The sequence below is a fragment of the Phaenicophaeus curvirostris genome, chromosome 4 (genome assembly GCF_032191515.1).
Source record: "Phaenicophaeus curvirostris isolate KB17595 chromosome 4, BPBGC_Pcur_1.0, whole genome shotgun sequence".
Classification (NCBI taxonomy): domain Eukaryota; kingdom Metazoa; phylum Chordata; class Aves; order Cuculiformes; family Cuculidae; genus Phaenicophaeus; species Phaenicophaeus curvirostris.
Window position 1 is genome coordinate 24,732,107 of NC_091395.1, and position 25,243 is coordinate 24,757,349.

The following is a 25,243-nucleotide window of genomic DNA, read 5'->3' on the forward strand; positions in this document are numbered from 1 at the left end:
GTTTAGTGTTTGATAGGAATGGTTGGACTCGATGATCCGGTGGGTCTCTTCCAACCTCGTGATTCTGTGATTTTAGGTTAGAGGTTTCCCCAGCCTTTTAACGGTTGTCCAGTTCCCCTAGGGCCCTGGACCCACGGAATGCACCAGGGGCCATGTTTTGCTGTGCTGGCATTGTTGGCTGATAAGAAATGAGGAAAGACAAGTTTCTGCAAGACAGACGTAGAGTGCATTAAATAAATATAAATTTTATTAAAAACACCCACATCTCAGCGTTATCAGGAATGATATAATAATAAACAGCTTTCAAATAACCTGCATTACATTACAATACTTACAGTATTTATAACCATCCTCGGATTCTTTTTATAGACATACCAAACATCTCATGAAAATGAATGAAACTAAAGTTAAAAAAAAAAATAAAGTAGAACATAAGCATAGAAAATGCACACAGAAGTTCATTACCTTAGTGTCAAACTGCTAAAGTTTCCTACACAAGTTAACCACTAGCTTTAGAAGTGAACTTTATACCACTGTGCGTCAATCAAGATGAAAAATTCATTCAAGTAAAGTTGACACCACTCAGAAGCATCTTCAAGTATGGCTATAGTCAACCTGATAACCCCATACGAGCAATTTTACGTCTGCTTTGTCATTCGTTCCAACTGAGGCAGGGTTCTGTACACCAAGAATTACAGTTCGGGTATTTACAATACAAAACTGATTCACCAACTAACCTTCCTGCTCTTGCTGCCAGCAGTTTGGCAAATGACGGTGCACGGAACATTAACTGAACACCTACTGTGGGTTACATGAATAATATAGGATTTTAAAAAAACAAAAATCACCCAAAGATGAAGATTTATAATGATTTCATTAATCTGACATATAACCATCATTAATTTTTTTTTTCTTATAAAGGCAAAACTTTTGTTTCAATGCAGTGGGTAAAGTCACAGACCGAGATTTAAAAAACAAAATTGCCTTAATAAATACTTGACCATTAAACCCAAAGGCCTCCTTTGATTTACTTGAGTTAGGTTGTGATTCTCTTAAATAAAATTTCTTTCGACCGAACTTAATCTTACAGTATATTGCACAAGATAAGATAAATCTGGGACATGGAGGTTTGCGCGTTTAGGGAAGCCCTTGTACAGACTGTACCTTTTTACATTTTACTTTATTCATTACAGTATCCAAGAAGCCTTGTTTAGAGAGTGACTTGAACAACTCTAGCAAACAGTCACTTGCCAAACCCCTGCCTTACATTTTTCCCTTTAATCAGCTCAGTGCATTCTACTTTCTTTTTGTTTATTCGTTTGAAACAGGCAAAACATTCTAAATCTCTTAAACACTTTCATTACAATAAAAAGAGCTAATGAATTTACAAAATTAGTTTTAGTTACATCAATACATGTACAGGAAAAATTAGAGAAGGGATTAAAGAAAAAAGCATTCAATCCCTGAAAAAAAAAAAACCAAAACAAAAAAACCCAAGAATAATATATTTAACCTACAACAGCTTTACATACACACAGGTGACACGTTGGCATAGGAGAACATGAGCTGAAATATCCCTGAATTTTTAGAACCAAAAAATAAAAAAAAGCTGAAGTTCAAGTTATACTTGCTAAAATGTCAAGTATTGAGAGAGGTTTTTTTTTGTTTTATTTTTTTTGTTTCTTTTTTTTTTAAAGGCGATTGGGGGAAAAAAGATGGTATACAATATATAAACTTTCACACTCAGTTCAATATCCTATTGCCAAACTAGTGTTGAGGTATATGACAAGTAGGAACATCACTCAAACCTTTTAATGTATTTTTAGCTCACATTATGATATATTTGTAGCAGGCTGAGTAGCACCATGATGTGAATTCAGCTCAAAACCCAAATATATATAGATTTAATATTTTTACAGTACTAAAATACTAAAGCATTGCGTTAAAAAAAGTTTTGTTTACAATTTAATTTACTATACAACTCTCCTGCTTTTTTTTTAATAGAAATTAATGATTTAAAACCACCACAGCAAGCCAGCTGCCTATATTTTTTTTTTCTATTTTATCAACGGAATCACACAGAACTAACCCTGTTTCATTCACCTTGTGTAGGCATCGGTCTGCTCAATCTTCCTGGAAAAGAGGATGCTTGCACCAAGAAATGACTTACACCACAATGTACATAATTATCAACACAAAAGCGATCTGCCATTCGATATTTGAAGAGCATACAGATCTTTAAAAACAGCAGAAGCCCAAGCTAGCTAGTTGTAGTCTGTTGCATGCTGCTAATTATTACCTGTGGTTAATATAAAATTCTTTCCTTAAAACTGTACATATTTGAGCAATGAACTTGTCATAATAATTGTAGAAAACAGTTTACAGTATAGCTGTGTGAGATGAGCACCAGAAAACATGTGTTTTGTGTACTAAAGTATTCCCTTATATCCAGTAAGCCCCATTTTTACCATAACTGACTGTATTAAAAATGGATATGTAGCCCACTAGCAGATGCACGGCTAAAACAAAAGTATTTAAAAGCTTTTTTAGTTTAAAAAAATTATCTTTGCATTTTAAAATCAAAGTAAACTCTTTTTTTTTTTTAATGTCTTAGTACCTTAGCATTGTTTAAGTTGCCAAGCTTAGGTAGACAAAGTGCTTTTGAAACACTATTTAAAAAAAAATATCTCTCTATATACTTTATTGTCCTCTTCTAGGACTTGACTGGATGAGCAAAATCCAGAGGTCTCTGTAATTCCCATATGTTAAAAAGTAAGCTTATTTTAACACCAGGTAAATTCATTACATATATGAATGAAAAGGTCCTCCCTGTTGTTGAAGAACATTTGACTACATCATTGACATTTTGTTATAAAGGCATAAACTGTTTGACTGTGAAAATAAAGACACCATTCTCTTAGATAGCACCATGGTTTTAGAATATCCAAACAAATTCAGTGTTTTGCTGTCTATTCATTATGCATTATACTTATCTACTTTGATAAATAAAATCAAGAGACTAATAAGATTACAGTAAAAACTGCATGTTAAAAAGCCATAATTCCAGTATTTCAGTACATCATAGATTCAGCACCAGATGTTATTTTAAGATTCCTGCAGTTGTAATACTGCAGTATTATTTTTTTAGGGTTGTTTTTGCTCCCATTCCATGACTACTTGATGACATTAAAAGTGGCCACAGATGTGCAAAACTGTAAGGAAAAAAAAAATCCATTTGCAGATTATCTCTTTCAGTAATGGAGCCAGTGTTTTCAAATGTAAATCACGAAACACTTTCTTGTTTTGTTTTTGTTTTTTTGCATAGGATGCTTTGGTCTTGTTTCCTACGTGCCATCTGTGACCACTTAAAAATCAGTGGAAAACAAGTGCGCTAGTGAGATTACCTCTTTTTGCTGGTGTGCTGAGGCTTTTTCCACTGATGAGTTTTGTAAAAACACTGTTTCCTCCTCCACCCTTGCCTTCCCCAAAACCTAAAGAACTACTACCCTACTGACAAGGTGTTATTTCAAATGAGGTAACCAACAAAGGTGTGAAGTTAGATATATCGGTTGTAAGGCCCTGTAACCCGTGTAAAGGCATATGGAGATGTAGTTACTGTGGAGTCTGTGGTGACCGACAGTGTCCTTTGTGCAAGAGACTTGATGAAGCGCATGTATGTTGGCTCTGAGGGTTCGTGTGGCTCAGCAGGCTCCCGCTTTGCTTTTTTGCCGTAAGTTTTCTGAGGCACGTAGTCTGGACCGTACTTTTCACATTCCTCTTCTTTCTCTCTTGCCTTCTCAGCCATCTTCGCCTCCCACAGAGCCAGACCGTGTTTTGGCTCATTCATACTCTTGTGCTGGTAAAAGACAAGGGATATTCTGGTGGGATGGTTCCTGTTGGGATTTTTTAGGGGGGTCGTTGCGTGGAGCTCACGTTTTGCACACTCTATGAGAATTGACCCGTGAGATGGAGCAACTGCCACTCCTCCAATTTCTGGATCCAGAAAGTTCTGCTCACTATCTGACCAGACTTCATCGGGATCCTCTGCTTTTTCTGGATTCAGCACATCAGTTTTATCTAAACCACCCTGGGGAGTAGTCCTATCATGGTTTTGACCTGGAAGCATGTTAGACAAACCATTAACTGTATGTGAAATCATTTCACTATCCTTATTTTGGAGATGCAGTGAATTAGGAGGACCACTAAACATGCTTGGAGCAGAATGGTAGTCATGCGCTAAATGTGGAGGAGGTTGCACGTGATGATGTTCACTGGTTTTACTCATGGAGGCATAATCCATGTTTGGATTACTCAGGTTAGATTTTAACCTTGAAGCAACCTCCATAAAATGGCCATCGGCCTCATGGGTTGAGTAAGAGGAAAAAGACCCTACATTGTGTACATTTGGTCTAATGGTGCAATTACTGAAGGAGTCTACCTGCATATTTTGGTTTCCGTAATTCAAGTACTTGGGACCAAAACTCTGGTTATTCCCAAACCTATGCTGGTATAATGTTTGAATGGGTGGTAAACTCAGTTTAGACATATGGTCTTGGCTCTGGCAATTATACAAGTCCATGTGCTGATGCTGGGAAGGGTAGGAGCTCAAGTAAGAGGGGCAGTTGTCCATAGATATGTTGCCATTGCATTGGTAGGGTGGATATTGGTTATTTTGACTTAATGATCCTGAATAAGGGTTCATGGGACTGGAAGAATTCAAATAAGACCCCGCAGGCTGTGATGAGGTTGTATAGAGGTTCATGGGACTGGACCCTCCATAAGGATCTGAAGTATATGAAGAGCCCGGATAAGCACTGGCTGGATTAGGCAACCTTACATAGAGATTTGCAGAACCTGAACCCGAGTAAGAGTTAATAGGATTTGACTGAGGGTTGGTAGGGGGAGTGCGCTGTGGATGTTGCTGCTGCTGTTGTGTGGCTGGTCCTGAAAGGCGGAGAAGATCTGCAGATGTGAAAAAAAAATATACCAAACACACAACAAAGAAGCTTTTTTTTAAGAACAAACAAACACAAACCAGATGCTTAATAGACTTTTCATGACACATATCTATGAAATTTCTGAGAATAATGTATCATATGATACGTTAACAGAGGTTCCCTTTCTCGTATCTCAAATACCATCTTTTAAGAAGCTGAATAAATACTAAGGCTACTCATCCTTTTTGGCACATATCCAGCACATCAGATGTTAGTAGCAAGGGGGAAAAAGAGGACGGTGCAATCTGTTCATTGTCACATGCACAAAATCCAGAGAGCTGAATCATCATTTATGTAGCCCATGAAAGGGAGCTTCAAAGCGCTTCCACACAGCCATACACAAGGTGACCTTCTTTTCCCCAAGAATAAATATTTCTTCTCATCTATATTAATAGAACTGTCTAAAAAATAAGTCCCCAGCTTTATGTAAAAAAACGACGTGACATTCACTACCAGAAAGAACAGTTTGGTAAGAAGTGAGATTAATGGAAGACATAAGAGCAAACCCATCATTCATTAAAGTGAAATGGCATCATTTTATGGTTAGAACCCTAGCCTGGTCATGGGACAGCTGACTTCTATTCATACATATTTCAGTGACCTTCTGAGTGGCCTTGGATGTCTCGCTTTTTTTCTCTCTAAGAAAGCTGCTGTAACAATAAAATAGTTGTGATGAACTCCTTTACTCAGGACTCTCAAATCCACTGATGAAAACTGCCACAGATTATTAAGTGGGTTTTTAAACTCTTACTCCACTATGGAAAAACCTGATTTGCATTTGGTCCTTGAGCAGAGTATAAACAGCAGTAAAGAGGTTAGGCTTGAATCCCCTCAAATTAGAAGGTTCTCCGTAACAGTGGCAGACTGAATTATGTGTAGGTCATTTTTTCTTTGGCAGCAGCATCACACACTTCTTTTCATGGTTTCTGGCATTACTAGACTTTTAGAGGTACTTTACAATACACTGGATGGAAAGCAGAGTTTGCAAAAGCAGGTGTTAACTATGCAACAATACAGGATTTTTTTTTTTTTTGCTTCTCCACTGCTGACCACAACTTGGCACTTTAGTATTTATAAATATACAATATACAATATTGATATTTACTTTCAAGAGTTCTCTTTCCTTTTTACTTAGGCTGAGAATATTGGTTTTCTTGAGACTCATTTCAGATGGCATTAATTTCTAGGAAGCTTAACGCTGTTGATAAAGATCCCGATTAAATTCATGTGTTTACCTGCTAGCTGCTTTGCATGACCTGCTGCCTCAGAGTTGCTTTGCTTGTTGCGTGCTGCAGCAGCCTTCTCTCTTTCAGCTTTGCTAGACCCATTCTCCAAGGAGGAAAGCTTTTCTGCAGCTGCCTTCTTTGCTTCTAGCTTCCTCTGCCGACACGTCTTAACAGGCTCTGCTAACATCCTTACTTTCCGACGAAAGGAGGTAAGGACCTGGATGCTGCCATTCCTCTTCTTCTCCTCCTGGCCCTCGCTGCTTCCAAACTCATCCACATCAGAGACTTTGTATAACGGTAGCACATGGAGCTGCTCGTCTTCTGGTGTTTGGCCAATTTCGCGATTGTCTTCTCTAGTTAGTGTGCAAACCTGTCAGAAAGTTGTATTAGAGCAACTCTCTCAAAGCAGTCTAGACAAAGAGATCTGAAATACTAGCCTGTGCGTTCTACCTTGCCGTGACACTGCCAGCACTGGCACCTGGCAAGCTATTTGTAAACTGTAAGTTTATGCGTATCACAGCAAGCCTGCAATTTCACTTCTTCCATTGCTTTGTTGGACAGTGTTAATAGAAAGTGTATATGCACCTATTTCTTGTACTTGTGCTGAAATAAACAGCATGGTTAAGGCTTGCCCTAATGTGAAATAAATTGTGTGATCCATTGTATGGTGGCCAGAGAGCTAAAACAGTGCAACCTGGGAGTTTCCTCACCTGAAGATTTTTTTTGCCTTGATGCATTCAGTAGCTACCTATTAGAAACAGCGTGCTATGTAACACCCTGCTATCGTACTTCATGTCCCCTTACAACAGCAACTTCCAGGACTTTGCAAAGGAGCGAGTCACCGTAGCGTTAATAGTAAGGTTTGAGGAAGTTATTGCTGTGTCATGCAGCATGCTCACGGTGTTGGCTCCAGCTAAAACAGGTACTGGGAAAATCTCAGTGGAAAAAAAAAAAAGATGCCGGTACAAATATATTTGGTAACAAAATGATTGTATAAGCCAATGCTGGGAAGGAGTCTCAGCTAGAAATATATATTGTAGTGGTGGTGGTTGACTTGTCGATTAAGTCAGATCCTGGAAACAGGAAAAATTTAGGTGCTATTGAAGAAGTGGATACTCTCTTTCGTCATAAGAACTGCACTGTAAATCTAGGTAATTGCTTCAAATTACAACCATGATAATTAATCAGATCTGAAGATTATTCTTTGTTGTGTTTACCCCAAGAGCACTGTCACAGAGAGAGCAGGCACGGAACAGAAGTAATCCAATACTCACTGAAAACTAGCTTGCTTTTCTGGTGTATTCTACAGAACCTTTGCTGTATGTGCTAGAGATCAGAACCGAAGAGAGTAAAGGGTGCACATACAATATAAAGAATGGCAAGGCTTGCAGACTTTCTGCTCATCCCAACCAGGAATGAAACCCACAATTTGCAAAGTTCTCCTAGAAAGTAATTATTTCTTTCCATTGTTATTTTATTGGAGGTATAATCCAAAGTAGAAAAAAAGTGTTTCAAGAGGACAAATACAAACCATTTTGTACCAGGAATTCTGAAACAACCATTTCAGCCCTGCTGGGACTTTCTTTCTCCACGGTTTCTCTTTTACCAGTTCTATGTTAAACCTTTCTTTAATGCATCTTAAGTCTCACTCATTTGAATGAAAAATAGTGTAGGGGGTAATAAATTAGCTCAATTGCTGCTTAATGTTTCTTTTTTATCAATCTGCATTATGCAAGTATGTATTTAAACAGAAGGGAGGTAATGAGTCAAATATATGAAATTAGTGCTGAAGTAAGGAGGCTACATGCATCACACACTTACCAGTGTACTCCCGTTCTGCATATTGTGCAGGTCTCTGTGAGCATGAGCACAAAAATCCAGGCAGGCAGTGACCCCTGAGAATGGGCGACCTTCTTTTAAACCCAGGCGACACTCAGGTGCTCTGTGTTCATACTCGATCTGGAAAGAGATGATAGATAACACTGCAACTGACCCAGATGCTTAAGGACATGGAATTAGCACTGAACGCTCTGCTGTGACAATATCCAAGTCTCCTATCGTCCTGGAGTTGTCAAAGCACAAAAAAATCAAGCAATTTGAGGCAATTTGGTATCTGTACTTCTTTCCTTGCTGCTTTCCTCCCTGTTACCTTCTGTGGTGAAATTTGCCAGTAATACTTCTCCTTACTTTTGATTCTCTGCCAGTGGTTGGTGATTTTACATAACAAATGCAGCACATGGTTTCAGTATCTGGCACTGTAAGAGTGATAAGTTTGTGTACACTGGAAACAAACCAAGCTATTAAGGGAAAATGGCTTTAGAAAACTGACTTCAGAATGACTTCATGAAAAATAATAATTTGCTTTTTGATTTGTAAACATATATTTCATTAACTTTAGTACAACTCTAGCCCCTGACCAAAAAGAGGTAATTCAGTCAAGACAGCATCCTCTACCCATGCACTCTTGTCTTTACAAAAAGTTCATAATGCGACAATAAGCCCTACACAAAAAGAAAGGATTTTGTAACAGAAGATCAAATCTTAAACAAACGACTTTCATATTTTTTTTTAGAAAATTAAAAATGAAATGTTTGTAAAATGCTTTGCTGAAATTCCTGAAGCTTTCAAGTGAATGCAAGAAAATCTACACTTAATGGATCCCATTTGAAGTTAAGGTGAAGTCAGAAGTTTTGTCAAAGCTTGATCCAAGATCATTAAAAAGATGTCTCGTTTTCTCACAGACCTTTATTTTTAAAATTTGGAATATTTACTTTCCTAGAACCTAAAAATAAAAGCAGAACAAAACTTGAAATGTGAAATTTCTTGGAACGAAACAAGAGTGGTCTGAAATGTTATCAAAACTATTATTTTTAGATTAAAGTAGACTTGTACAACTGTTCTCTGAGATACTGTTCTGGGTCCAGTTGAAAAAATAGACCCTTTCCAATTTTAGATTTTAATCCAGACTTGGATTAGAACAAATCTGGGAATCTGGCATTTCTTTTCAGGATTCAAAGGGGAATTGGACTTAGGGCTTTTTCGTTGTAGAACATTTTACAATGCCATACAAATTAGGCCTCTATCATCTCTTTCTAAAGCCCTTGGCAGCAGCTTGATCTGGGTTTCCCCACAAATACAAGGTCTGCATGAAACTCCTGAAATAGGCCAAACTATACATACACCTTGTAACACAAGGTGACTTGTCAAAGCATGTATTTTCAACAAGTGTTGGGCAAGACACAGCTTACATGGAGAAAAGCTCTTTTGTGAATTTTCATGGGAAAAGCAGCCAAAGGAAAGAACTATTTTATTGTTCACCACCCCCTCATTTTTTCTTCTTTCTCTTCCTTTCTTCTCTTGCAGAACGTCTCTTCGATATTTGGACAGATAACCACAACTGGTGGGCGCAAAGCCACAGTTCCTTCCACAATGAGTCTCCAGACACTGTCTGATCAGGTAAATGACATGGGGCCTGTACTGAATCTGCTTACTCTGTGTAGTTGCTACCAAATATGCAGTAAAAGAGTGAGTTTTAAGGCAAATAAAAATGGACAGTTTTCTGTTAGTTTACAGTTTCCATTACAGTTGAAAATCTATCTTGTGCTGGTTGCTGTTGACTGGAAAGAAGGCAGATGTCATAGTTTGTATTGATGATGACAGTTTGGAGACTGTACTTCCGTGAATGTCTCTAATGGTAGCGAACGAGAGCAACAAAAATGAAGGCCAACAGTTATGCATTTGCAAAGGGTTATGTTGTGAGCATTTTGATGCAAATATCAGAAAGATGTTTGATAAAGGAAAGCAGATGATCTCGACAGCCACAACTAGGAACCTTATAAAAGCTTTGAATGTGCAAGTATCTGTGAACACTACTTCACAGCAAATGTGCACGCAGGATCCCCTTATGCAAGAAGGCTGGTGCAGGCACTTGTGTGTGTGTGCAGGACTGTGTGTGTTCAAATATTAAACTTGGCTTTAAAAGCATACTTGTAATGGCTATTTTGGTGAAAACTGCATTAATCTGCTACTTGGGAGAGCAGAACCGCAACTGTGGCTTCAGGACTCAAGTGTAATATGATACGCTGCCTTCTGGCACTGTTGCCAATCTAACAACATCTTCATGGCTGTTTTGCTAGTTTGGCTGGTGAATCACACTAAATCCAGAAATTTGTGTTGCAGAGCTGAGGAGTTCTACTCAAGTGTGAAGTAATTTTCTTATGCTGATGTAGGTGAAAAGATTATGCCTATTTAGCAGATCAAATTCTGCTAGTTATACTTTTGAAAGCATTTTAAATGGATTTATTCTTTTCCATTTGTCTTTATCTCTACATCAACGGAACGCTAGCACAAAATGTACATAAAGGCTTGGTGCAAGGCTGAAGTATTGGGAAGTGTGGCAAAAATTGGGTTATTTGGACAAGTGCTTGGATTCCTTTTTTCCCCTAGCATACCTGGTTGTTATATGCATCAGGTGCAAGCTTCTTGTAGGTAGGTGCCATCAGGGTTGACAGATTCTGCAAATGGGATTCTAGTTTTTCTTCCTGTTAGGAGATGAAATAGAGTTCAGTGACATTTCCATACTGTACGTAAGGGATCTAAGAAGTATTATGGTCTTCACACAGTTATGTTTACACTGATAGATGTGTAAATGCCTAGATGATTGTCATTCTTGTTTTGACAGTAACTGTTTTGAATCTCCATTTAATTTTATTGATTCACAGTAATGAAGCAGTAGTGTAGTGTGATCCTTGCAAGAGGACATCACATACTGTAATCTTAATTTGGTGTTTATTAAGAAGAATCACATTCTCCTACATGGAGATGCTTTAGATACAATGTGATGACCCTCATTGTTTTCCCTCCTGAAATTTTTGGAAAAAAAGTACTCTTCAGAAAGCTTGAGAGAAATAGTATCAGAATGTTTTGTCAACTAAATATGTCTAATTTAAGGGGTTTCCACATTGCAATGACAGCACTTCAACATGCTGAAATATCTTTTCATGCAGCAATTTAAAATTATTTAAATACTTCAGACTTAAAGAAGTTCCCAATTCTTAAGCAATGCAGAACTGTGGGCGTGTCAAGCAGTTGGTGATATGGACACAGGAATGACCACAATTTTTTTTTTTCTATCAGGAGAGGTACACACTCCTAAAATGAACTACTCTTTAAAAATGAAGAGTTCTAATACAATACTCCAAAACTGCTCCTCATCCTCTCAGGATGAGAATCCCAAATACAAACCCATGCTAATATGAGGCCCTTATTTTCAATTTCAAGTGCATAAAGAACAGTGGCATGCTGGAATAGCATACTTGGGTTTAGGAGTTTGTATATGTTAGAAAAGTGCAAAGAGCTGTGCAAAACCTATGGTTTTGAGAGAGACATGTTTGGTGCATTAGAAGTTTGTATCTCCTACTATGGCACTGTATCCCAGTTTGGGACTCCAAAATGACGTTATGAAATTGTCAGAAATATCTTGCCGTGTCCTTGTCACTGTTTCCAGAACTTGGAGATTTTGTATGGCCTGTAGGTTACCACAGTTTTTATTGGTGAGGATCCTATTTATGTTGTCCATAAATTGCATCCACGGTATGGGACGTAGGCCCTGGACGCGCACCTTGGCTGTCTACAGCTTTGTGAGGGAACAAGACTGGAGGGTAAAACCATCTTCCTTGCCCAACTCTGGCTTCCATGGGAAATAAATCCAGCAATGCAAGTCGGAAGACTGCCCTAGTGGGCTCTGGTCAGGTATCCAGCTTAGAAAATTTAGGGGATTTAAGACTGCAGGCTATGATAAAGTTTTGTGCCACAGCATGACCAGAGGAGAGCTATTATGTAATTCTCGGGGCTGTAGAAAAGCAGTGGGGAGGAAAAACTCTGTGTTAATTCAGATGATATTCTAGATAGTGTGCTCTTCTCAGCACAGACCATAGTTTGCACAGGTACCCAGCTCTCTGTTCATGTAAGAGAAAGGCTTGGATTTATCTAAGACACCGTAGTACAGTGAAAGCTGTGGACCTACGTGTCAGTACACAAGTAAGGGACTAAATTTACATGTGTTTGCCAAGAGCCAAACTGGGCCATTGGAGTCTCCCAGACACATGACTAGCTGGAGGTGCCGGGAGTCACTGCAGTCATAACTTCAAAGGTATCTTGTGCCTAGGCTAAGGTAATTTTATTTTTATTGATCTGACTTGTTATCAACAGTTGCCATTTTGCTGTAACACAGAGCCTAGTCTGGAAACATTCACTGGGGCAGGACAGTGTGCAGAATGAGTCTTCGTACTCTCTTCTCCCTATTGTCATCCCAGATTTCCATCACATTTATCTCCAGGCAGTCTGCTCTGGTTCCCAGTTGCAAAGTTATGTGCCTTCAGCTGGTAAACCTTCGACTCTGCCACTGGCGAATGACCAACTGCAGGCCTCATGCACCCATTAGTCAGGCTGTGCTCTCTCCTCTAATCATGAAACCCTGCAAACATGGTTTCAAAGTCTCAGGGCTTTTACCAGCTGTCAGAATTTGGACAGTCAATTCAGCTGGCTCAGTGATTAGAATCAATCAGTTTTGACTGGCAGTTATTTAATTACCCTACACGTACGCCATTCAGGCAGGGCTCTGGCCTCTGATTTCTGGTACTGTATCTGTGTTTGCAGAATGACAGGAAACATTTCCTTGCAAATGAAGCTCATTTTAGAAATGGATACCAACCTCTTTTGGGTCATCCCCCATCAGCTTAAACTTTCTTGGAATTTTGCTTCTGGCAAACTTACAACCATTGTAGTACATGCTCCAGGAGCAACCGAAGGAAAATGAAGCACCACAAGTTTCAGGGTCCAGCCCTTGACATGCGCAAGTTCGTCTAAAAAATAAAAGATTATGGCTGTAGCAGCAGGCAGGTCACCCAGGGGCACTCCCACAGTGAGCATCGGCTTTCTGCCAATGGGGAATCACTGGTTGTGGATCGTCTTCCATCATTAAATAATGAAGTCATTTAATTTAATAATTTAATTATTTAAGAGGGAGGGAAACGAGTTATAACAGAAGAATTTATCAGACTGAAAAATGTAGTGGATACTAAGCAAGGACTATGGGGTTTCTACACTTCTGTGACAAACCTAGCTTTGCTCAAAAGAGAGTATGTTTGCGTAGTGCCTCGCTTGGAACTGATATTCGTGGTTCCTGAAAGGGGCATACACTGATGGCACTGCGAGAATGTGGGAGCCTTTTGGCAGGGGTTAAGCAATAATTCCTTTAATATGGCTCTACCCATGAAGTCAAAATAACATACAGTGATAGCTGTGTTAATTTTGGCCCAAATGTTCATTCCTATCAAAAAAGACATGGGAAAACAACACAGTGCAACTTCTTTAGATTCAGGCTAGCTCCTGTGGTCTTACAGCATGACTTAGTGCATCTAGTTTTTATTTCAAGGTTGAGGTATCTGCTGCCCTGAGCCGTGCGGCAATCTCTTCCTTTAAATATCCTATGAAGCTTCACTACAGGGATGTTTTTCCCTGATTTGTAAGAATGTTTACGTTGTTTTTCTCGCAAGGTTTGTGAGTTTTAAAACTGCCTGAAATAGTTGGAGAAGTTACATGTATTTCAGGGTAACAGCAGAGAGGTGCCAGGTCCAAGATTGAAGGTGGGGTTCCAAACATGGCAAGCATACCCTTTGCTCCACTTACTCTTCATTCAGGGCACACCGCCGGTTTGTGAGTGTGCCGTACTTCCTCAGGGTGTCAGTGAGTTCGGTGTAGAGCTTGTCAGCCAGGCTTGTTGGGATTCCTTCCCAGACCAGGATGAGAATCACGATGACGGCTGTCTCACATGTGTGGCCAGCTCGCTCACGCACCAAGCAAAGTAGCTTTTCCTCCTTACTGCTTCTGCGAACTACCTGCATGCACAGCAACACACACCCCCAGAGCCCCAACACAAACAATGCGTTTCTTAATGTGAAGAGTAAGAGAACAGGAAACCTCAGCATTACTGATTGTGTGGGGAAGTTACTTCAACTTCTATCTTCATCTTTGTTTCTGGCAACTTAGTCTGTTTTCCTCATTTGGGGATATAGGCCAGGGCTACACAGTGTTTAATGAAGCTGACTCTAGGAGGCTAAGCTTGACCAATGGCATGGAAAGCCATAATGGTGGAAACCAGCCTTGTGAAGGTATCCTCCATGCTCTGATTCAGCAGAAATATTCTCCTAAACTTGCCCTATGGTTCATATGGTCCATTTTGACTTGTGGGCAAAAGGAAGTGAGCAGTGAGAAGCATGGCGGCTTCCTCACTTTCCGGACCAAACTAAAGCAGCTGAACTTGTAATCAGCCACTCAGGTTTATGACTTGCCCTTACTACATACAAACATTACAGTGATGAAAGCAGATGTTGTTCAAATAAAAGTGCATCCTTACTTCTCGGTGCTTGAGCTACTGCAGTTATTTTTGCAAACAAGGTGCAGTCTGATGTGCATAACGACTGTAATCATGTATCACTTTTTCCTCATACCGTCTTCCTCAGCCTTCCCAAACCACTGGGTAATTTGTGCTGAAGCAGGACAGTGCTTGGTAAGAGGGTGTCCTAATGCCTCTCTGGAACTGGAAGTACATTTTAAAAACAACACAGTGGTGCACTTACTGAACTTACTTGTAAGCTAAAATTAAACAGCAATGAGAATGTGTGGTGTGAATCTTAAACCTAAGTGAAACTGCCTTCCTTCTCAGATCTTTGTACCTTTAAGCCAAATTTTATTCTTGCTGTTTTCCACACAACAAGGCAATGGAGTCTTAGACACAGGGGAGAGAGCAGGCTACAGGCATCCTGTGGTTTTGCTGCTACTGAGCTGTTTCCAAGTTTCATAGTGTCCAGTACCAGAAGAACACGTCACTACTGTCTGCTTACGTGAACTGTCACAAAGAACTAGATCAGTCAACATTTGTATACATAGCTTACTTACCCATTTAGCAATTGGACATCCTTGAGAACTTTTGCCTTCTTTCCCAGTGTAGACAACCCTTTCAATCCTTATAGCTTTACCCTTCTGTCCAAATCTTAAACAAACAAAAATATGTACAATAAGCAGATTTGTTTGGTTCTGCGTGAACACTAAGAAGATGGAGCATATTTACTGGTCTTATCTTAAAAAATAAACACTATGAATTATAGGGTGGCATGCGCATTGTGGTTTATCTTGCTGATTTTGCTATTGTGGTGGATTGATAAGTTAAGAGAAGCAAATTTCTTCAATACATCATGGATGAGTAAAAATTACATGTATCACATTAATATTCCCAAACCTTTCAACTGCTTCTGTAGAGAATTTGTTATAGATGACATTTTGACAAGTCAACTTTAAGTCTCTCTATTTTGGGGAGGAATTTCATATTTTTCTTCAATTTCTGTGTTAAAGTTATTACTCTGGAATTTATCTAACTAAGTTGTCATGAACAGCTGGCACGTAGTAGTCCCTCTATTAATTTTCTGTGCATGTTTCTGGCTTAGACAGAGTGGGAATCGGTTAAGTCATAATTAATTTGCAGCATATCTATTTCCTTTACTTTATCATCTGCTCGTAAATTATTTACTCCTGCCTGTCTTCTATACTGAACTTGGATCACAATGTGCCCTCAAATGAAGTCATTTGTGTGTGTCTTTTTGTGACTAAGGAGGGTAAGGTTGGCTCTTGCTGAGCATATAATCAAGGTGATTAGCTGTCAAGGCAGAATCTAGCCCCACATGCAAGCAGTGCTGTTATGGAGTCCACTTCCGTATTCTCTGATGGACCAGGTGGAGACATGCAGCAAATGCTAAATGAAGCAAACCTTGACTCAATAAGAAGCATCAGATCTGTTAAACCCTTTCCAGGTGTGTTCTCTGAGCAGGCCTCTCCTTGGGCTGCTGAGCTACTGAGCCTCAGAGTACACGAGGTCTCAGGTGAGACCGTGTGTTAGAAACTTCAGTGTCTGCGATGTTACAGATCCAGCTACCCTGTTGACTCAACTGCATATTAAGGACTGGGCAAACTGTATTTCAATCACTGTTTCTTGAACTCTCCTGCCCTCACTGGTATTACGTTCTCTGCCCCTTAGCTACGGAACAATCAAAATAGTTCCTTCCTGTTATGCAGCCATTTAATGATGCCTTTTGAAAACTTTTGACCTTTCATCCCTCTTGTTTTTGCACTAAAATCTTGGTGACATATTTAAGAGCAAATGTTTGTATTTAAACTTCTGTCCTACAAAGGAAATGAAAAATGCTTATTTTTAGATGTGATCTCATTGTGAAATTTCAGTGTCACAGGAAATCACACAAATAAAATCAAGTTGTACTACACATGTTCTGCAGGCAACTGTTAGGTCACTTTTTCCTCCTTAGGCCTGGATGTTTGTACACATTTGTTTCTTTAATTAAATACATTAAAAAACCCCCAAAATATCAACATTTTCTACCAATTTGCTAATCTAGACTGCAGGACAAGTATGTGGATGTTGCTACATAAAGATGTTGTACATTACACACTGAAGATGAAATGGACTTTGTCTCAAATCTTTCCAACTGTCACAAAGGAATCTGTGCCTGATGTTTGTCATGCTTGTTTTTGGGCCAAAGCTGACTGGCTTTAAAACCAGAGCAAAACTCATTGATCGTGAAGTATGGGTTGGATCCACCATGGATTACACAAGCAATTTGTGCTCGTATAACTAAAATATTAACTGCAAGTCAAAATCCAAATCCTTGTTTGTCTGGCAGCGCTGATATCTTAAAAGTCAATCTATTTTCATGGTAAGCCAGTCTAAAAGCGTTCCAGTTGTGAATAGTGTCACCAACTGCACACATGTGCTTGAGTCTATCTTTATAGTTAAGTGTTTTTTTTAACTTAGGGATACAAAATTAACTAAGAAAGAGTAGTTCCAGAGTTCTTCAGTCAGGGAATCGCACAGTTCATACCATATGAACAGCTGAAAACTAGCTGTTGTTCAAGTGGCTGCTGCTACACTCTGCTGAACCTGGCTGAGTAGATGCATGTTATCTCTAATCTCTCAGGATTTCCTTCTGCCAACATGAAATGAAATTAAATGCAAAAAAAAATCCAGAAAGAAAAAAAAAAGATGAGGTCAATGTTAAGGATCACATTCCAAAATAAAGAAATGAAAAAGTTTTGTCTCTAGTAATTGACATCACGACATGAATGGCTTTCTTCTTTTATTTATTACTTGTAAATACTAAAGAATTAACGACTCTAGGAGAGCTCTGAAGATAACAAATTGTAAGAAGTTTCTGAGGAGGGGCAATATTCACTCCTCCTTCACAGGAAGGAGCTGATTTATGTAGCTTACATGCATTCAAGCTGCTCACAAAGCTGAAAACAAATACTGGGGCAAGCCCTGCACAGAAGTCACAGGGAAGAAGGTGCTAAGAAAGAGGCAGGGCCTCAGGACGTAGAGGTAATCTGAAGGGTTGACTATGCCCTAAGTGGCCCACGGTCATGCAGTGATGAGCACAAGCTAACAGATCTTGCTAAGAAACAGTGCTCCTTAACTTAGACATGGTACTGCAATAATGTCCATTTGCTTTTGGTTCTCCAGCTAGCTGAAGCTTCTTTGCAGTTCTGGAGTCCCCATTTTTCAGGTAGTGACAAATTAAATTCCCATCTGTCTCTGACTTACTGGGAAACTCTTTGTTTGCTTGTTGGTTTAGAGTGGAACTGAATTCCCAGACACCTCTAAAAATCTAGCCTTTAAGGTCTGATCTCACAAAAGTAATACAGAATTCAGAGTGCAGAAGTCACTTCTGTGACAGAACTTTTAATTTAAATACCTTAGAAAGACTGTGGGTTTAGCACTGACACATATTTTTTAATAGCACAAATCATGTATCCATTCTGTGCTGTTCAGAATTCCTGGTTTGTTTGGCTTTGATATAATAAATACATCACAGGATGCAACACAATACAGGGATTGTCCACAATCAAGATAAGGTTGGTTTTATGCAATGCTCCAAGGAAGGGAGATGTTTTTTAACAAAACTGCTTATCAATTCTTGGGCTGAAATCCTACCTAACAACTTTGTGGCACTCCTCCGGATGTGACCGATTTAGCCCTTTAGGGTTGTACTATATACTTAGTAATTAAGGGGGGAGCACATTTTTGAGCTTGGTATTGTGCGCTTCACCTTCCGTCTACCTTGGCATATTTGTACCCAGAGGGCACACCAGGTCCATGCCTGCTTTTGCAGCCATTGCCAACCCTCTTGCTTGGCAGGCTGGTGACTACTTGTTCCTGCTTGGGTTTGCTGGCATCTGTCTCAAAGTGTGCAGCCTGTGCCAGCCAGCAGACTATTAGCCCTGTCAAATATTGTGACTCTCTGGTGAATAGTACAGTGCGTAATGTTGGCAATGGTGAAGTAGCTGAGCCTACAAGTAATTACTTGATTTGTGATTGTTTATTTCTTTATGTGCAAAAGCTGGAAAAATTCTGACATCCACAAAAGGACAAACGTTAATCTGCCCTGTGCCTTTGCACTAATTACCTTTCTTCCATGATTTCTCTAATAGCTGCCACATTAGGACCGGCTCCTAGATGGGTATAGAAAGGACCTTCATCTTTTTCAATAATTTGCTCTGTTTAAAACAAAATAAAGGTTATTACTTTGAAGCTTAATTCTTTAATGTAAAAAGTCACATTGCAAAGCTTAGATCTAGCTCATTTGAATACTGCTGTATGGGTCTGGGGTCAGAGTTTTCAAACACTTCTGTCTAAAGTACGCCCACGCAATTTGTTCCAAACATGCAAAGCATGTGGCTAATCCTGCAAATAGCCATGATACGGACTGTGTGCCTTTTGCTAGCACAAACAGTTGTTTCACATCTCAGGCTATACGCTGAAATTCAAAAAGGCATTTTCCTGTTATCACTGACCAATTGTTTCTCCTTCTCCCACTTCCTCCTCTCCCAATATCTAGAAAGGAGGATAAATGAGATAACAATAGTAAATATTGATATTAGTGAGCTGTACGGTGCTTGTTTTTCAGCAGACATGTTACAGTGTAGGAATCCACAGCTTAAGAAAGTGGCCAGTGGGGTTACATAAAGAATTTCTGCCACACACAGAAAGACTCTGTGAAATGAAAAACGAAAGTTTGCGGAAAGAAATCCTGCACAAGGCTTAGTCAAAATGCTTGTATGCTAAGAATACGGCCATAGTTTTCTGTGAGTAGGTAGGACCATGTCAGCATTCACAATGTATGCTATACATCTCGTCTGATACCAGGAGGCAGGCTCCAGCAGTGAGAAAGAAATAGGCAGGCTCTGCTTGGGTTCATGAGGAGATGGTGGAGCTGTGCTGACCTGTCTGATGGCTGACTTTATGCTTTCTGCCATGCTAAGTCCAAAGGCTGGATGAGGTAATTGCTGCTCTTGACATACAGCCTCCAGAGGCATGATGAAGCCACGCTATAAACCTGAACCATTCTCAATGGGAGAACGCTTAACTTAATCTTCCAAAGAGCAAATCTTGGTAGGAAAGAGCAATAAGCCCTATCGCTTATGCTGTGGCACTGGGGTTCTTCAAAGAGAACAGGAACTAAGTTTCATGCTCCTTTTATCTGCTAGGGGGTCTGCTAAGACTGAAAAATTAAAATGGAAGTGGAGAATAAACCCTTTTGCTTAGGTAGTGGTTGTAGTATGGGCTAAAAATAGTGAGAATAATGAAATGATCGCCAGAAACACTTGTGCCAACTATACTGGAGAAACTGTATCAAGAAAAAAAAACCCCAAACAACTTCAGTGTTCTCCAAAAACGCTACATTTTGTAGGGTTCTTATGAACCGACAAAGAACAGTAACAAACTGGGTTCCAGTTTTCTTCCTGGGAGTTTTGGAAATCCACTAGCTCTTCTTTTTTGTTCTCAGGGATCATCTCTGAAACACTGGCCCAAGCATTCAGAAAGGCAGAAAGGTCCATTTGACGGTTCTGGAGGAGCATGGGGTCATTTCCTCTTTTATAGTTTGTATGAAATCCCAGTAAGTGAAACTATAACGAGGATTTTTTTTTTTTAATTCATTTTTGGTGCTGAACCTTTTGTGTCAGTCTTTCTAATTTATCCCGTAGAGCCTGAAAGTGCCTGCTAGACCTGGCTATGTGCAGTGTCAGTGCTGTATGGAGGCTTGCACTACAGGGCCATGCCTGTCACACTACTTTGCTTCCATCTGTTCTATTCTTCCAGCTTCTGGAGATCAAGTATGTCATGAAGACGCACTGAGGGTTCCCCTCGCTGCTTTTTTTGATGTTGCTTGCATAGCTTCTCTAAGAAACAGCTGATCTCTTTAGCCTTGCAGGAGGCAAATGCATGAAAGGGAGGATAAATTCTTGCAATGAGCAAGGAATAAAGTCATCCCTTCTTTGCTTAGGCTTTACTGAGGGAATTTCACTTCAGCAGTTTTACTGTTAGAGCAAAAAATGGCACAAGAATGTCAACTTTTGGACCCAGGACATATTTTATAAATGCTACATCTAACCTTAATGAATAAATTGGAAGATAAGATCTACTTTTTATTGGCACGTTGTCATTACACGTCTGCTGCTCAAGGAGAATGGATGTGAGGGTATACATTACTGGCCATAAGCATTCTGACTGAAAAAGCAAACGAGTAATTGCTTTATGAAATATTGAGAAAGGGCCCATGTGTAGGGTTGGATTAGCGGAGTAGGCATAAAACCGTACAAAACTGCAATTTTTTAAGTACTAATTACTGTTCTAAAAAAAACCCAAAAAATCCTCCAACAAAAACATCCAACTAACCCCACGATCCCAGCTTGAAGGCTCATTTCCTTCCTGTGAACTAGTACATTTTTAGTACATCTCAGCACTTACCAACACAGCTGCAAGATGGGAAATCATACTGGGTTTTGGCAGGTGTGTCCAATAAATTTTTTACAGGAGTATCCAATAACTTGGAAGGTGAGTCTAAAAAATTATTGAGAACAGTTCCAGCTGTTCTTTTGGTCGGGGTTTTCTCAGCAGACAAGTTTGCTTGCTGATCTAAGCTTGGGGTCTGAGTGTCAAAATCCGCAGCACTGGTATGTCTTGATAGGATGGTAATAGGGCCTGCTGTTTCAACTTTCACATGTTTAGGTGATTTCACAGTAAAGGTCTTGTGATCAAACAGTGATTTCACCTGTATCTGTTTTAGCTGCTGTTCCATTGTCTCAATGATGCTCTTTTGTTGCATGCTCTCGCAGCCAAAGTGCTGATTCTCTTGTTTAATTGTTTTTTTCCACATTTTGTTTTCCAGCTGTCCAGCTGATGGACGTATGCAGACATTAGACTTTGTGCCAGCCTCAATTTTTATAGGCTTGCGCACTGCACTGAGACCAATATCGGGTTTGGGTTGCTGGTATGCTTGTTGCTCCTGTTTTTGCAAGAGATGCCACCTCAGAGCAGCATGCTTTTGAAAATCCTTTGGGGTCTGGGACTGCAAATGACTGCCTCTCTGGTCTTGGGAGTGTGGGGCAGCTTGCTGGCTCTGTGGTAAGTACCGCTGAGGAATCTGTGTGGCTTGTTGGCTCAGGATATCTTGGTTCAGGCTACCACCATAGCTTTGTGTTTGCTGGGGTGGTGGTAGCTGTATAACTGAAGCTTGTTGTGTCTGTTGCTCTTGTTCTTGAAAACAGTGATTCACATCTTGCTTTGCAGTCAAGTTATTTGAAAAATACTGCATGTGTTGCAAGTCCTGCATTTTGTTGGCTCCAAACCGTTCAATATTTGCAGCATTTTCTTTCTTCTCAGAAATCAAGTGCATGTTGTTTGGGGAAGGACGTTGCAGACTAGCGTTTCCTTTCTGAGTGTAAAGGGGACCTTTGTTCACGCTCTGTACTTGCTCTAGGCCTAGCTGAGGGTTACGCGGTAGGAATGCAGTTGATTTCGTGTACTTACTCCCAGTGTGAAAACATTCCTCTGCTTTAAGCTGGATGAAGGTTGCTCTGTCTGGTGGCTGCTCAGCATTGCTTTGGGAATGGGAAATGGTTTGGGGTGGGTCTTTATTTTTCATTTGCAGACCCTGTTGCTGGTTTGAGGTTAGCTGCAGACTGCATGGCAGTTGCACCTGCTGTGCCTGTTTTTGGAGCATCTGTTGCAAAATGTGTGAATGCAAGAACTGCTCATCTTCCCCTGGCTGGGGGTTCAAGTGCTGCTGTTTCAGTGGGGCCCCTAAAGGCTGTTCATCTTGTTCTGATCTTTGCTGGAAATGGAGCTGCTGCGGAGGGTGTTGCTGCACTCGGGACTTGAGCAGGGAATCCATCTTCATGAGTTGTGGCTGCGGTGAGTGTTTCTGGAATGGCAGCTGCTGGTCAGCTGTGGGATGTGGCTGCAGCTGGGAGGTCTCACTTTTGTACAGTGGACGAATTTGTTCCTGTTGCATTATCTTCTGGCTCTGGGGCTGTCCTGAGGACCCCTTTAATGCATCAGGACTTCCAGCATACTGTTTTCTATAGGCTGTTTCAACTGCGTTTGCCTGGAACTGAAGAATTGACTGTAATAACGCTTCACTGGGCTTTTGGGGAGATCCTCCCTGGCGGAACTGGGTGGAAACCAGTTCTATCCAGGCTGGTTTTGAATAACGTTGAACCTGTTGCACAGGTTCTTTCACTTGGTCCTTTTCTTTGTCAGGAGGAATCTTGGGTTCTCTCTGTCCTGGGAAATGCTGATAGTGTTTCTGCAACTCACCCTCACTTCCGTGTGCTTGGATACTTTGGAGGGGAGGCTCTGACGCCGGCGTCGTTTCTTCTGAGCAGTGCTGAACGGAGGCGGCCACAGCAGCTTGCGGGTTGCTTTCACTGACATCTTGTTGCGACGTTTGTGCCTGCTGCGGAAGTCTCTGCTGAGGGTGAAGTTGCTGTTGGCTGAGGCTGGGACTTTCTGACATTGGTCCCTGCTGTTGCCCTTCATTCTTTATCTCCCCAGGAAGAGTCTCATCACATCTGTTGTCATAGGAATGGGATCCTTCTTGCACCACAACAGACAGTGCACTGTTCTTTTCCAGAGCAGGAGGAGTGGAGGAATCTTTGTGAAACGTTGAGTTCTGTTTAAAAAAAGCACCATTATTTTCTGCTTGCTCAGAAAACCTTTCCAGAGTGGCACTCTGAGCTTGCAGGTTACTGCTGGAACTTAGAGAGAGGTCTTGGTTGGGAACCTGCCCTACGCTTCCATGAAGAGTACTGTTTCCTACGGTTAACTGGTGTGGATCATAGCTTGGAATCTGTTGCTGTTGCGGTAGCTGTAGTTCTGGCTTCTGAAGCAAACAGCTACCTGGCAATACAGGTGGTTTACTGGAGTCTTCTGTGTTGTAGACCTCAGTAACCACTACAGCTGGCACTTGAGGCAGCTCAGAGTTTGAGGTCTGTGGGGAAGTGATCTGCCCTGAGGTATGGGATGAATGCGTTGTCTCATAGGACAACTCATTAGTAGCCTGACTGGTAATGGCATTGATATGAGATGTGTTCTTCTGCATTGCTATGGAAACATGTTCTGGATAATATTGAGACAGTGTTTTCTCCAGGAGTTCACCATGCATGCTTTCCATGGAAGAGGCAGAAACTGTAGCACCATTAGGCATTGGCACTGCCTTGTTCTTAAGTAGTAAAACAATGTCCCTGTTCTGGCAATGAACATTTTCCTGCTCCTGCTCATCCTGAATCAGGAGTTCATGAGGGTTTTCTGAACCACCACTGTTGTATCTTGTAGACTGTATCAAATCTGAAGCTTCATTTTCTTGTCCTGCAAAACTCTCAGGTTTCTTCTCACTGTAAGAACTGGAGATGCTTGGCTTTTCATTATTAACTTCTGGCTCAGCTTTTTGTCCATTTACCTCTTTGTCTTGTTTCACTTTCTTGCTCTCATGAAGTCCATACAGAGAGGGCTCACTAAAAGTGCGTTTTATCCCACCATTTTGCATATATTTGGAATATACTTTCTTTTCTTGTAAAAGGTTGGGGCTAACGCGTTTATTTGAACTTCCCTTCAGGTGGGGCACTCCATAGTTGCTTTTAATAAATAGCTGCTTGTGGTCTCCATTTACTTCAACTTCAGGCCTCTCTGTTGATGGACTTCCATTCTGTAGCTTCACCACAGAAGGCTCTGCCTGGCAAACGTGAGAAGATTGTGGTATTAGAAATGGACTCAATCTATTGCCATCAACATGGTTGGTTCTATCCTGTTCCATCTGGCCTGCTCCGCGGCCATCCACAAGGCTACCCTCTGAACGTATCTGAAAGAGAAAAGAAACGGGAGAGTTTCTAAGTTAATTTTAGTTTCCATTAATGGACAGGCAATTACTGACAATTCCTACAGCATTCAAGCACCCATTGTCTTGATCAGCTCCCACATTTTGCAGCCCCATGTCTCCCTTCTTCTGGAAGGTTTGCTCTTCAAGATGAAAAGAGAGTGAAAATACAGAGTGGCTCCTTACCCCAGTTTAACACAGATATATTACCAAAAATATCTCTCCTAATGGTGCAAAAAATATTCACTGCTTTCAAATGATTTGCATAGACTGCTCTGTCGTCAATTTTTCTTCTTGGTAAGGCAGAAAATCATGCCCAAACCACAGTTTCCAGACTTGGTGCTAATCCTGTTACTTGATTAAGCGTGCCAAACCTCTTTTGTGTGACTTGAAGGATTATTGCCACCAAGCTTGCCAATTAGAGGGGAAAGCCTCCTTTTTTTCTGCCTTCAGCTGTCTGACAAGGTCTTCTAAAACTGGCATTCCTAAAGACCATGCAAGTGGCATGATGCACATGTGAGACAAAGCCATGCTTGACTGCTGTCCAGAGGAACTCTCATAGCTCATCAACATCTTGGTGATGTTTACAGAAACAAATTGAGAGATTTCTGATGAGGTTTGATGGAAGCAGTATTTTTCAGGTATTAAGATCCTTTCAAATTTACATATAGACATTAAGCATGGCTTAAACTATGCATTTGGGTTTTGCACTGAGCCTCCCAGCTGTGGAGTTAGGATTTTT

At 40.4% G+C, this 25,243-nt stretch overlaps 1 protein-coding gene across 1 annotated transcript in view; it reads right to left on the reverse strand.

Moving 5' to 3' along the window:
- Window positions 1–225: 225 nt before the first annotated feature.
- Window positions 226–25,243, reverse strand: part of TET2 (tet methylcytosine dioxygenase 2) — a 74,529-nt gene continuing 49,511 nt past the window's right edge. Inside the window, exons 2-10 of the mRNA XM_069855523.1 lie at window positions 21,096–24,486; window positions 18,754–18,844; window positions 15,182–15,275; window positions 13,913–14,121; window positions 12,936–13,086; window positions 10,675–10,764; window positions 8,045–8,182; window positions 6,233–6,593; window positions 226–4,962 (exon numbers count right to left, since the gene is read on the reverse strand). Of these exons, the coding sequence (XP_069711624.1) occupies window positions 3,557–4,962; window positions 6,233–6,593; window positions 8,045–8,182; window positions 10,675–10,764; window positions 12,936–13,086; window positions 13,913–14,121; window positions 15,182–15,275; window positions 18,754–18,844; window positions 21,096–24,441 (5,886 nt within the window). The 5' untranslated portion in view covers window positions 24,442–24,486 and the 3' untranslated portion in view covers window positions 226–3,556. The remainder of the gene's footprint in view (window positions 4,963–6,232; window positions 6,594–8,044; window positions 8,183–10,674; window positions 10,765–12,935; window positions 13,087–13,912; window positions 14,122–15,181; window positions 15,276–18,753; window positions 18,845–21,095; window positions 24,487–25,243) is intronic.